The 13,795-nt window shown below is 43.4% G+C and overlaps 1 protein-coding gene across 5 annotated transcripts in view; it reads right to left on the bottom strand.

Annotated features, from left to right (window-relative positions):
* mprip (myosin phosphatase Rho interacting protein) overlaps positions 1-13,747 on the bottom strand; it is a 38,675-nt gene extending 24,928 nt beyond the window's left edge. For 4 of the 5 annotated variants that reach the window (XR_008333333.1, XM_053414507.1, XM_053414509.1 and 1 more), the window contains exons 1-3: positions 12,766-13,746; positions 7,341-7,418; positions 6,913-6,978 (exon numbers count right to left, since the gene is read on the bottom strand). Coding sequence is in view for 4 of the 5 variants with exons in the window: in XM_053414507.1 (XP_053270482.1) it covers positions 6,913-6,978; positions 7,341-7,418; positions 12,766-12,888 (267 nt within the window). In the remaining variant the exon portion in view is untranslated. Of the gene's footprint in view, positions 1-6,912; positions 6,979-7,340; positions 7,419-12,765 lie in introns of all 5 variants that reach the window. The other variant, XM_053414510.1, reaches the window with a different exon arrangement.
* Between the last annotated feature and the right edge of the window lie 48 nt (positions 13,748-13,795).

The following is a 13,795-nucleotide window of genomic DNA, read 5'->3' on the forward strand; positions in this document are numbered from 1 at the left end:
TGAATCTAGCACTGGCAAGTAGCACTAAACAACTTTGCAGAAACTGCTGGGGAAGCATGACATTCAGGTGCAGCCCAAACAGCAGCTAAGGCCCTTTTTCCACTGGTGAAAAACACACTTACATCAGGCTTGTGCCTGCAATGAATCAGACTCAATGGGCATTCACTCTCAGGTCAAATGATAAAAACATGACATCTGATAGAACATGATTATTTCTTCTTCTATATTTTGACAGTGTAGACACCGAGCCTGCATCTTTCCCGGTGTGATGGTATGACACGCATTTGTGTATTGGCGTGTAAATAGCCCTGAATGTTTGTGTACAAATTGTTGTTTTTGTTGTGTAACAGCAATATGTAATTTCAAACATGCAAGATTCAACACTGGCTAGACAATGAGGTGAGAGAGCTTCACAATATCTGGCACATCCGTGATGTTGAATGACTCACAAGCACAAACACAGAAAGGCCAATGCCTCTACCGAGAATAGAGAAGGAGTCAATCGCCATGTTTAAAAAACCTGCACATACCCACACATTTTGAGGTAAAAGAGGTATAAAAACAAAAAACACAGAAAGGCACCCACAAGACTGCCTTGGGAAGTTCATTCTACATGCTGCAGTGTCTCATTGAGCAGGAGTGGTTTCTTGGAATATTTGATCCGGGTCAAAATATGAGCTCCCCGACAATCACGCCGCTCACAAGTGGACACTTGTGGAAAAGACTCTCGAGAGTTAACCCGAATGGGATGTGAATCCTAATGCGATTGTGATTCAGAGACTTTTGATCAAAGAAACATAAAGACACCATGGCATCAAAACAAAGTAGGCAACCTTAGCTGCCGCCGTCATGACAAGTTTCACAGACAGAGGGAAATAATCCACTCTACTGTAATGTGAATGTACAAAATCTGAGCCCTGTGTGACCCTAGTATAAACATTCAACTTGAGTGATCTTATCCCAATTTGACAGCTCTTTGTGCATCAGTTCACACCTGGTTGTAGAATGCATCTCCAGTGACCACTTATAAACTTGATTGGATATCCCTTCCCATCTCTATGCAAATACACACTTGTGTCATTTCCATCATTGACATTTATTACTCCTAAACTCTTTTTTTCCCTGCCGGAAATCTTTAGATCAATAAATCTGGTTTGCCAGTGACCTGATTGGTCAGAGCTTTACCATGGTTTGCGTTGGGGATTTATGTCAGTGAGAGGTGAGCAGGCTGAACTTATCTTGATAACTGCAAATTCTGCTTTGTAGTACAGACCAGTAGTCTATAGACCTGTGTGTGTTTGATGAGTAGGTCAGGAGCAGTGTCGACCTTTTTTTGTTTCAGACTGTGGATGATGAAAACCTCAACATCACTGAACAGTACACCAGTGGAAGCTCCCATTCAGTCTGAGACATTCCTTGAAGAGACCCCTTCGTCCCATACAGACAAAGCCCTACAATACAGTGTGAGAATAGGGTCATTAATGCAAGATCACCATGTGTTGTTTCTCCAGGGATGTTCCTCACCAAATTCTTTAGTCACCTGGCACTAAAGTTCTAAAGCTCCAACAGTGAATAGGGGCTATAACATCCGAAGACTTAGACAGCATAACTCTTTTGATTGTGTGCAGCTAGGGTACCTTTATCAAAACATATTTTAACTGTATTTCTTATACTATATAAATGTAGTTCAGTTTGATCCAATTAATACCTAACATTGGAACATTCCCACTGTCCATCCACTAAGTAAGTGGATGACATCAAGCGCAGGCAAAGGAGACACCCACATTGCCTGAAGGTGAATTTTGTGTGTTATGTGTTGCTCTTATGGTGCCGAGACTAGAAAAGCCACTTGTTGCTTAGAAACTGCCACTAGCAGCAAAACAAAGGAGATGTATCTGCCAGGGCTACCATTCAAAGGCAAACAAATTGCTGTGGGTTGGATTTCTACACAATTGGGCCAATTTCCATATCCTCCAATTGTGTCTCTCAACCATGAGACTGAGTATTTTTAGCTTTGCTGTGAGATATTATTAAAAGCTAAATTCTCCTCTTGAGACCTCATCCATGCTGGCTGACATGACATGAGGTGCTATAAAACACACTATGAGACAGAACCAGAGACAAAACAACCCACAGGAGATTGAAGAGTAAAAATGCTCAGACCAAAAAGGGATGGGTCTATAGGGTAATTTTTTTATTGGAGTCCAGGCCCAGCTGTAAACTTTCTCAAAAAAATGTAAGAGAGGGAGAAAAGAAACAACAGAGCCAGCTGTGGAATTAAGTGGAAAACACCCACTCCATAAATGATAAACCCTCCAGGAGGCTTTTATAGGATGAGCCAAAGGCAAGTTCGCCACAGCAGCCTGTGGAGAGGAGACCGCTGCTTTATATGGTACATGTTACTCGACACAGTGCCCTCCATCAACACACTCAACAGACAGAAGCCGCCAGTATACTTCCTCCAAATACTGTTGATGCTGTGTCAACTGTGATGCTAATCTTTCCAGAAATCAAACGGCACAGAATTGAGAACAGTGATGTAGTAAAAGGGTTTAAACCAGGCATACACTGCAATTTGAGCCCATTTAAACTGATTTCTGAGCACATCTCACTTTAGAGTGACTAAATGTCAGCTTTCGTGAGCATTATTTCTTATGCAGTGGACAGAGGGGTACGTGGAGCAATTAAAAACTCATGACCGCAGATGGCTGGATTAGTTTCTGATATATCTGCAATTTTTGTCGTCAGGCTCCTGCACAGTCAAAGCATTATCAGGAAGCGGTAGTCCAAATTCAGCAACTTATTTCTTCACTGTGAAATGGCAAAACACTCTAAGTAGGAAATTTAGATCACTAAGTGTGCATATTTTGCAAGGCATTTGTGCGTTTGTGGACACCGCAAACAAACAATCTCTTCTTTGACAAAAATACTGAGCTGGAGCTGGTCTGAAGGAGCTGACAGCAACATACAGTGTGCAGTTAGGTCAGACAATCAGACTGTACAGAGTGAGCACATATATGGTGAGCTTTGGCATTCCATCTCATACAAATAACCTGTACAGCATGATATGGAATTTAACAACATTTCGTAAGTCGTACAGTGTATGCCCGACTTTATTACACTGTCACATAAGAGTGACAGAAGCAGATCTGAAGTGAAGTTGTCCTTCGCGCCTCCTTCAGCATGTTCTCAAGGTCGTTGACCTTTTGCCCCTGAAGCTTTCAGGGTGGTCTCATGATATTATTGCTTTTTTAGAAGATTTCTCTCAGACTGCCTGTCTCACTTTATGTCCATATCCAATCTTCATCTCAATTTGATCAGTCATGTATGTAGCAGTGATGTACCTGCTAAACTATTCCTCTGGCTGTTCAACTATCAAGTTGGGTGCTTGCTGTGGCAGGCCATGTGTGGAATGTCTGGGTCTGGGGCATATCTGACGTTTCCTCCGTGGTTTTTAGGGGCTAGAGCTCCCTTTCTCCTGCTCTCTGTGGTCCCCGGGGCGGCAAGCTCACTGCAGTTCACCAAATAAGGGCATTGGAGGAGGAATGCTGCTTCAGATGGGGAGAGCATCTTTCCCTCTGCTTGCGGTGGAAATATTTCAGCTTAAAGAGTCAACTGCTTCAGATAGCACCCTGCTGTCTACCGAGCGAAAAATAGAAATCCAATGTCATCATGGCCTGGACCTTGTTCTCCAAGAGGAATCAAGATGTTTGGAAAATCAATGTTGGAAAAAACATCTCCATTCAACCACATTTTCCTTTATAATTTAGTGATGAAGGGACTGTGACCTAATGAAAATCTTTACTTTATGTTTGTAGAAGTATCATTATCATAGCAGGGTTTAACTAACGACTACAAGACTAAACCAAATAAGTAGACAAATAGTTCTATACTGCTCTGGAAGGAAAAGATACCATACTGTCCCTAATATGAGACAATACTGAATATTATTCTGCAGGACAGTAAAACGCTCATTTATTACCTACACCAAGTAAGTTACGCTTTTCACTCATATCCGTTTGTTTTTTTGTCTGCAGCAGAACTATGTTAAATATAGTAAACAGATTTCCACCAAACTTGGTAGAGGGATGGGACATAAGTCAAATACGAACCCATTATATTTTCAAACGGATCCAGGAAACGCATCAATGTTGCGAGACAGGGCTTCTTTTTTTTTTACACTGTCATCAATTTCCCCCAAGAAATGATTCATTGATCTTGATGAAACAGGGCATATTTAGAGGACTGACAAGTGTGTAATTTGGTGCGGCTTGATTGATTCTAAGGGGGCTGTTGGGCCTTGTTTGAGGTATGTGCTCTTTTGAGTGCTGTTCCAGTTAAAAGATATTCTTTATAAATGGAGTGAGTACCAGTGTAGATACACTCTTTTATTAGTGAGTGTTTTTGAGTTTGCCTATACTGGGTCTTTCAGAGTTAATCCGCCTTAAGTGTTTGGATAGATTCTGAAGGCTGGTGCAGAGTGTTCTACGGCCACAGTGGAAATAAATACATGGCGAGTGAAAACAAGTTCTTGCACAAATGAACCAGGTAGAAAACCTGTCAAACAGCCAAGAATTACGTTACAGATCTGTCAAAAAGAATCAAGTCTGAAAAATGTTAACGGTCCGACAAATTGATTAAGTGAGAGGAAAGAAAGAGAGAGAGGAATCGCTACAGTAAATCAGTCAGCTGACAAGTAGCCACTGGGACAGTGAGATGTTTTCAGATGTCCAGTCGGACAAAGAAATTGGTCAGCCAGCCAAATGTTGTCTCTGTGTCAGATGGTTATGAGAGGTTGAGAAAATTGCAGATGAAATCCATTTACCAAGTCTTGTTTTACCAATGTTATCTTGAATGAAGCACAAAGTTGATGATAAGGACATATAAAGAGTGTAATGCTTTGCCCAGAACAGAAAGAGAAAAGAGGGAAAAGGATGACAGAAGCAGTCTGGGTATTTCCTATCGATACAAGAAGTAGGAATATCGACAACGGCTGAAATATGGCCCACACACATCAGTGTAGGAGCTTCCTTTGCTACAGCTAGCCATGACAAGTACTTTTTAACTAAGCATAAGTAATTAAATTCCATTAATTACTAAGCACACACAATCTAAATTTCAGCATAACATTTTCTTTCTTGGGACATCATGAAAATGTCTTGGACCACAATGAAATTCAAATGATTTGCTTTACTCTTGTTCAGCACAAAAAATTTGCACGAAGGAGGAGACTTGACTTCCTTGACCTTACGCCTGAACCCTGATGTCTTGACGTGGTTACAATTCAAGATAGAGCAGAAAATACTTTGTACTGTCAGGCATGGACCTCCTTGTTATGAGAGGATTAGCGGGGCCGGTCTGTTGATGAACAGCAATAAGAGTGGAGATAATGTGATCAAAGGAGCCATAAGACAAAGGGTGGGTGGGTGTTGCTTGTGTAAATCTCTGCATTCATATAAAAGCCACAGGAGGGGAATGGCCTTCAACCCAGACCTCAAACAAATCATATCCAACTCCCCTAGTGGCCTGGGCCACTGTGTAAACAATGATGAGCGTGATGTGATCAAGACAGTTAACGTGTTATTATCAGTTCCTATGTTTAAAAGAGCTCCGATCCTCAGAGTCCAGAGTACAAAGCAGCCGTTTCCCTGACCCACTTTTCCTGCCTTGTGGAGCAGATGAAAAGACCACAGGACAATAAGGCAGACAGTTTTGGAATCGCTGTTACAATGAGAGGAAAACACAACTGCACAGCCGCCTGGTAGTCACTGGAAACACATTACACAGTGGAAACATGCACACGCACTCGCACACGCACACGCACTCGCACAGGCACAACCACGTTTCCTCACATTGTCATCACTGGCAACACAAAGAGATTCACCAAATGTAACTTCAAACGTCTAGCTTATACACAGCGGCCCAGTCAGGCTGTTCCAAAGTCAGATCATCTCCTTTCCCTTCACAGTTGGTGTTCCTCACACACACAGAGACACACCTGCAGAAAATGTCTCTTTTATGTTTAAAAGACAAACATGGGGTCAAGTTAAACTAAAAGTCAGTGTCTGTGTGTTGTCCTGCAGGCTGCCGGGTAGAGTATGTGTGTGTGTGCCCCCCCCCAGTGTTTACAGACAAACAGTCCAATCTCCAGCCTGATTAGCAGGTATGGGCTTGGTCACCCGTGTCACATTCCCTGGGCGAAACTCTGCCACCACAAACACAGGATTACAGTGGGCACCAAGAGGTGACTTCACAGCCTTTTACTCTGTGCTTCTCCAATCCTCTTCACTGCATGGCTTATATATTTAAATAGATATATATTGCTACACTCTAGCAGCACAAGAACACTTTTTATATTACATATAACACACGACAAAAGGTTTCTGCGGGAAAGGTGCTGCGAAAGATGGTTCATGTAGGAAATTTCGAGACCACTGTCTGCCCACATAACCAAAAGCCCTCTTGACATCTAAGACACTGTCCTCTATGTGTATGGTTCGTCTTTTTCATTCTGAGATATCTATTTATTCTCATTCAGACGTTATCTGTTTTCCCTAGGGGGCCGGCAGGAGAAACTCAGCCCACAACCACTGTCTCAGATATTTGCATGCTGACATACAGCCCCTCCGGATACTTTCAGGAGATTATTCGGAGGTCAGTGCATATCATGCAGTTATGTATGTATACATAACATGACTGCCTACAGCAACCAAGAGAAAATACTAACGTATAATTCAGACTTTTGTAAATTAACATCTTCTTAACCTCTAAGAACTGTATTGAGGAGACTGAATTCAGCACTTATCCTCCTCCAATGCAACACTTCTCTAGCCTTTAGGTTCGGTTCAGTTCACACCCTGGTTGCACAAAAGAAGAGAGAGAAGGGAGTAATGGATAAGATGCAAAACTTACCGACTCGTCCAGGGCAAAGCGTAAACAGCCATGTTCGTACAGCACAAAGAATCTTCTTTGCCATTTCTGTTTGAAGAAATACTTGTGATCAGAAAAGCTTGACTTTGAAGCAATGTAGGTGTTTTTATGGGTTACATCACTGAAATGCTGCTTTTACATAAAATTTTGCACCGAAGAAAAAAAATGCTTTATTATTATTTTTCCAGAAAAGAACAACAATGCAAAGTTTGACCGTTAAGCTTCACATTTTATCTTTCAAGGATAAGGTTGTAGATTGCAGTGAAAACAGCTTTTGATGAATTCCAGCCCAGTACATTTACATTAATTAAGGAGAGTAAAGCATATATATATATATATACACTGTACATATGTATACACCCCCCCTGACCACAGAAAAAAGCAGCCCTATATACAGAACATGTTCTTACCCTGGATCTTTGCATAGGATTGTCAAAGTCAGTTCCCTCCGGGGCCAAGCAAAGCCATCCACCATAAATAGGTTTAGCCTGTAAAAGAGAGAGGGGGGAGGGAAAAAGAGCAATTTAGGTAATCATTAAAACTGGAAGAGAGTGTTAGCTGAGGGGGGATGGGAGGGAGAGAGAGATGCTGTTAATATGAGGAAGCGAAGCCTTTTGGGGTCCAGATGTTGCCTCTGCTTTCGAGGTGCATTTTGCAGCCACACAAAACCACTTGGTGATCCTTCTGGTGCATCAGCTCTGTTTGATGACATGCTTGAGAGCCTTTTTGTCTTTGTTCCCCCACAGCAGATGAGACCAAAAGACAAATATGACGACTGACTAGTGGCCTTCTTAAAACTCACAAAATGTATCTAAACCCATTATCAGAGTTCATCGTCTGGGCTACCGCAGCCCATCAGAGGCACAACAGTTCTAAAGTCATGGAAACATTTAAACCCAAGCTGCTTTCAGACATGCCCTGAACATGTGGACGACACCAACGACTGCAGACTACGGTGTCGGGTGCAGTAAACAAAATCATGTGGACCACGCAGCGGAGTTAATACGACACTTCCTCGTCTCTTTCGGCTGCGCCCGGCTGCTCCAACCTCTCGCATGAATAATTTAGGGTATTTGATGCTGTTGTGAACACGTCTGTGCAGAAAACCTCCCGATGTGTTGTGCATGTGTGAAAGGTAGACTCTGGGTAAACTCCGTAGCCAATTCTCTGCACTTTATCCGGAGGTTGTGTCTGAGTGGTTGCTCCTATGGGGCAGTCGGTAGGCTAGCAATCATTCCCCCACCTCTTCCATAAACCTGTCCCTTGAATTTCTGCTGCAAGGTAGAAGGATATGATGATTATTCTGCTACTCTTATACAGACTTGTTAATGCTCCATGTCACTGCATGCCTGTCATAAATCTACATGTTTCTTCCTTGAACCTGTATGGACGTGCCTATAAAAAGGTATTATGAGCAGAAACCATTAAAAAAAAGGTTATTATGGAGGTTGTGGCCCAGATAACTCAAATTGGTGTCGTAATTTGAACAAAGATGATTCTCACTGGTGACTTAATGTCCTGCACTGAGACAGACAGCCTGAAAAAAGTACAAACTCTAGAGAGACAACCATGAGGAGGAAAACAAGAAGCAGCTGTTTCAGAAAACCTTTAGAAACAGATCCCTGCTCACACGCTTACAATAACACACAATGGAGCAAACTTCCTGTACACTGATCCTGCAAATAACATCCCCCCCACTACCCCCTCCAACCTGGGGATATACTGATTTTCCGTAATAAAAACGATGTAACCGTGACACCCCAAAACCAACCCATTTCCACCATACAGGTGCTGTAGTGTCTATTGAGCTTTTGTTACTTTATTAATTTAACAAATTTTTTTTTTTATTTCATAATTCAGACTGAAACACATGCAAATCACTAAATTATCTCACTTTAATGCAAAGAGTCGCTGGGTAGGACGCAATATCACCACTGATCACCACATGATGTTCAACACTCTTCTTAAATGAGTAAAATCCTTCTTCATAGCTGCGCTCATTAATTAATTAATTCAGCCCATCCCGACTCCGCTAGCTCACTTCCTCTCTCTTGAGCCGACAAACAGTGCCATTGTACACATTTCTGAACTCAGACTGGGTAACAACAACAGATTTATCAACTTAAATGACAGAGCAATTTAAAAAAAATTGTATCACTTTTTTGGGGGTCTAAACAATTATGAAAAGACCATAAAAGAACACTGTGGGCGGACTACTTGATCATTTTAACCAAACTGTTACAGCATATATATATAGGAGCGATTATGTCCCAAGCTTTTTGATCCATAAATCGTTGATCACTTTATCCAGTTTCCTCTGTATTGTTCAAAGATATAGTAGATACTGAAATTATAGTCTGTGTGCGGCAGGCAGCAACCCTCTGTCAGTATTGATGGGGATGGGGTATCGAATATTGGCTCAACATTGTGGCTGTCCAACATCCAAACCATGTTTATGCTTTTAAGATGTTTTGGATCATTTTTGCCATTGTTTGTAGAGCAACCATAGACGTAAAGTTAAATGATATGTGCCTTAACCATTAGGTCACCAGAGGGTTCAACCATCAACATCATTTATGCAACTAAAGTATGCGTTTTCCTTTACAGCTGTGGAATGTCACTTACAGATGCCTTAACTAAGGAGTCAACGGATATCCACCTTAATAACCAGTTTCAACACAAATAGAACACAAACTGAACATCCCCTTACTAACCTACCTGCACCCACTTCTTCTTAACAAACGTCAGCCTGAACATGCATGCTCCTATATCAATCAAACCAGCCGTCACAGGCCATGCAACAAGTCACATTACATTCTCTGTGTAGGCCCGTAAACATGACCCAAAGTGTGCCCCCATGTCTATTTTCCTGTGTTGTGTATTGGGTTCTGCAAAACGCTGGTCACAATAATGTGACCCAATGCTGCCTGTTAAGACATGTACATATCACCGGAACTGCTGCGGACGGTCTGCTGACATGCTGCTCAGGCTAAACCTTCTGTGTAGGCATGGTGTTTGACAAATTACTCACTGGGCTATAACTAAAATGTCAACAGATGGAAGTTGTTTTTCATTGGAAACCTTTGTGTTGAGATGAGGAGGCTACAAACCATGCACACAATTATCTGAGATAATTTCTGTTTCGACACATAAGATAGGTATTGTCATTAATATTTCTTCCTGTTGCCACATTACTGCAAAACTATAACTAATTTGCACACCTTAGCACTGTGTCCAACAAAGTCAGTAAGTCCTTTGCAAACCTTCAATGAGCTCTCTAATCATGTCAGCACATGACAGCATTAAGCATAATTATATAAATTACTACATGGTGCCATGTGAAATTAGTTATCATGAAGACAGAAAGTTGGCTTCTCTACTCTGCCGCTACAGGAACTACCCCACCATTGGCAGTAAGTCAGCGTCCTCAAAAAGGAATAAATGCCATTCAGAACCGGCTACTGTTCTAATGGCATCTCAGAAGAGCAGGTTCATTCTAACTGGGATTCTGCTTTCGCAGCCGGGTGTGACACCATGTGAAAATGCTCAACAGTGATCCTAAATACAAGGCCCTCCCACAAACATTCGACAGGCTGGCACAGAGCCATTGATATGGGAGTTGCACTCTATTTGGCGTGACATGATAAAAACAACTGAGAGAACAGCCTGCAGTCAAATCAGGTAATGCACTGGAACATCTGTGTTACCGTTATAGGCTCTGAAAGGTTTGACTCCACTCTGTACATTTTAGTCAGAATCTTTTACAGTGGGTTGTGGAGCTGCAGCCTCTGGGAACCTCTACTCTTGATTTAATCAACCACAAACTTCCTTTCTCTCCCTGTGACTCCTGCTCCCACTCCTCATGTCCCATCGCATCCCTGCCTGTCTCTCACAGTCCCTCCCACGTACGTGTAAACCTCAGCCTGCCTGTGTCCTCCATCAATGTCCTGCCTCCCACCACCTCTACCAGATAGTATGATCGCTCTTCTCCAGCAGGGAGGGAGAGCCGGGCCTAGACGAAAATCCTAACTCTCTGGGTACGAACAATTCATGGGTGAAAACCGTGACACCGATGCTGGAACTCGTGGGGAAATAAAACCTCCTTTTGGAGCACATTGACTGAAATAAAAGATTTTCCCCAGGCTCCAGCAGCAGCCCCCCCACCTTTTATACTGGCAGCGTTGAACAAAGAGATTGTTTATATTGGATACTGTCTGTCTGACATTCAGCTCTGTTCCTTTTGCATAACTTTTCCATGTGGGCTATCTGTTCCAAAGTTGCATTCTCAAACTCCTTTTAAGTTCTGAATAACCTTCATTGAATTTAAGGCTCGAATTCATTAAGGTAAATAACCTATTCATGGTGTTTTAACAGAATTACAGAGCTTTATTTTTACTGGGCTAGGGGGTTTATCTCCTCTTAGTCGGCCTGCATCAGTTTCTGAACACTGGGGACATTTTAAAAAGCTTTACCCCGACTGTGGGTCAGGGCTCAGAAGTTTAACACCGTTTATGTGGTGTTACACAAAGAATTAGACCCGCAATGGACTGGTGAGTAGTCCGAACCAGTTCGAGGGCTGTCCAGACGGAATCCTCACAAAACCTGCTTGTGCAACTGAGCTCCCTGCTAACTGTTTGGATAGCTGACAGACTGCAGGCGTTTTCAAAAGCCTGTGGGCGACTGGAACAACAGTGATGAGCGAGGACTGATGGCGAATCGCTCTCAAAGGCCAGTACAGTAAGCCTCTCTGGTTCCGGCTGTCGTCACTCGGGCTGTGTGAGAGAGTTTTCGCCGGGTCACAGGGAGATTAGAGGAAGTGATGTAACCATAAGCTCTCTATCCTGACTCAGGAGTCTCGCATCTGAAGGGTTAACCTGCCATAAACTCAAGGCAGCAAGTGATACGCACATGTGTAAAAAAGCAAGCCCAGCGTGTGCCCCCGCACACTCGCAGATGAGAAGAGGATGCTGACGTTGCTGTTTGGCTCTTAAGCCATGTACAAGGGCGCATCTGGGCCTCATCGTCTGGGATCAATTACCGGATACAACAGAGTCTAAACTAGAGATCTGAGAGAGAGAAAAGAGTGACTCAGACAGACATGCCTCCGACATGATCCCCACAGCTGAGACGCACTTTTATTCCTCACCCCGCTCATCTATGCTGCTCTCCAGTCAGGTTCCCATATACCCCCCAATTCCCAGTAGTACACAGCAAAAAACAAACAACTGCAGATAAACAACAGCTGACGGTTGCACAATCCATCACAGGGACCAAGCTGGCAAGCGAATGTGAACACTGTAGGTAGAGGAAATCCACAGGAATCCACTTTCACATTGACGTAGACGGGTTGTGTTGTGTTGTGTTTCAGCCAAAATAAACACCACCCACTTTCACTCCTTCATAGCTGTAATAACACTGTTGCTCAACAAGTGCTTAAAAACTAATTATCTAAGGGATATGCTGCTGGTCTTTACAACTCAACTTTGATATCTATTCGATTAGGGAGGCGGTAACTGAGCTGTAAAAGTCTGATATCGTAGATATAAAATGGAAGTGAGGCTAATGTCAGTCAGGCAGCTGGTCACAGATCTGCCAGCCAGTGAGCATTTACACTTTCATAAGTTTTGCTGAAGCAATATATTTCTCTTTAAAGACAACCCTGAGCTACTAAAGACACTGGTCTTAATGTTAGTAATCTTCATGTGTGGTCCAAGTATGTATTATGGACTTGTTTGCGTTACAGTCAGTACAGTTGCCAATGTACACTTGTACAACTCCTTAAGAAACCTAGAGAGGATTCAAAGACATAATGTTAGTCATGGTTTGTTTGCTCACCTGGGTCAGATCCTGGTCCGTCAGCAGATGCAGCTCTCGAGGCTTGAAGCAGTTCTGACATTTACTCTTGTTGAAGAAGTTCGCCTGGAACTTCCTACAGGGGTTTTCTTTTGCGGTAGACATTATACAAACTTCGGCTCCCCTTCTCGGCAGCAGTTTCTCTGGAGGTGGAGCTGTAATCCCGACGTGTTCCTGTGCGTCTCTTCTATCCCAACTTCGAATAAGCTCCAGCCCTGCGGTGCATTTTCAAGTTCTAAACAGAAAAATACCAAAGTGCGGCTGCGGTGCTCGGAGACTACGTTCAAATCAAACCCTCCTTTTGTCCGTTTAGTTGTATCCAATTGCTGCTTCCCGTTAAATGATTAGCTGCCATCAAGCCAGCCTCCTCATCACTCAGCCAGGGATGAATGCTTCTCAGTCCGTGGCCTGCGACCACAAAGCGGAGAGGCGAGAAAGCTGGCTAATATCCTGTTAGCTTTCCAGATCAATAACGTGATGGCGTCAGCCCCAAAAACAACATTTGCACACAGTGGTCGCCTTCGCGCCCCGGGGCGATAGTGTCCATGGAGCAGTGACAGACTCCCATGTGAAGCACCGGAGCCGACAGAAAGCTGGCGGTGGGGCGGCAGGCTATTCTCCCGTTCGCAGCGCTCGGTCCATGCGAAGTTCACCCGCTGCTCCTTTGCTAAGCTATGGTTAGCTCGGCTAGCTAGCTAATGAAAGCGTCTCCTGGCTGGCGTCTACAACTTGACTCCAACACAATAAGGAGAAACCGTCCGAAAAATCCCCAGCGGTCCCCGGGCTATTCTCCCCAAAGAGAGTCGCTGCGTGCAGGGAGGGCCACTCTGCTCCACTTACAGTCGGCACAGGCAGTGTTTAGGGGCTGGTTCCATAACTAGCCTGGTTAGCAGCGGTAGGTTTATTTTCTTCTCTCCCACCGGAGCGAGGGAGGCGGACACAGATCTCACCAGATCCTGGAATTCCACTGGCTTCTCGCGATAACTGCTCACTGTCGCCGCCCACAGGCAGA

Source organism: Pleuronectes platessa, chromosome 21, assembly GCF_947347685.1.
Source record: "Pleuronectes platessa chromosome 21, fPlePla1.1, whole genome shotgun sequence".
Lineage (NCBI taxonomy): Eukaryota > Metazoa > Chordata > Actinopteri > Pleuronectiformes > Pleuronectidae > Pleuronectes > Pleuronectes platessa.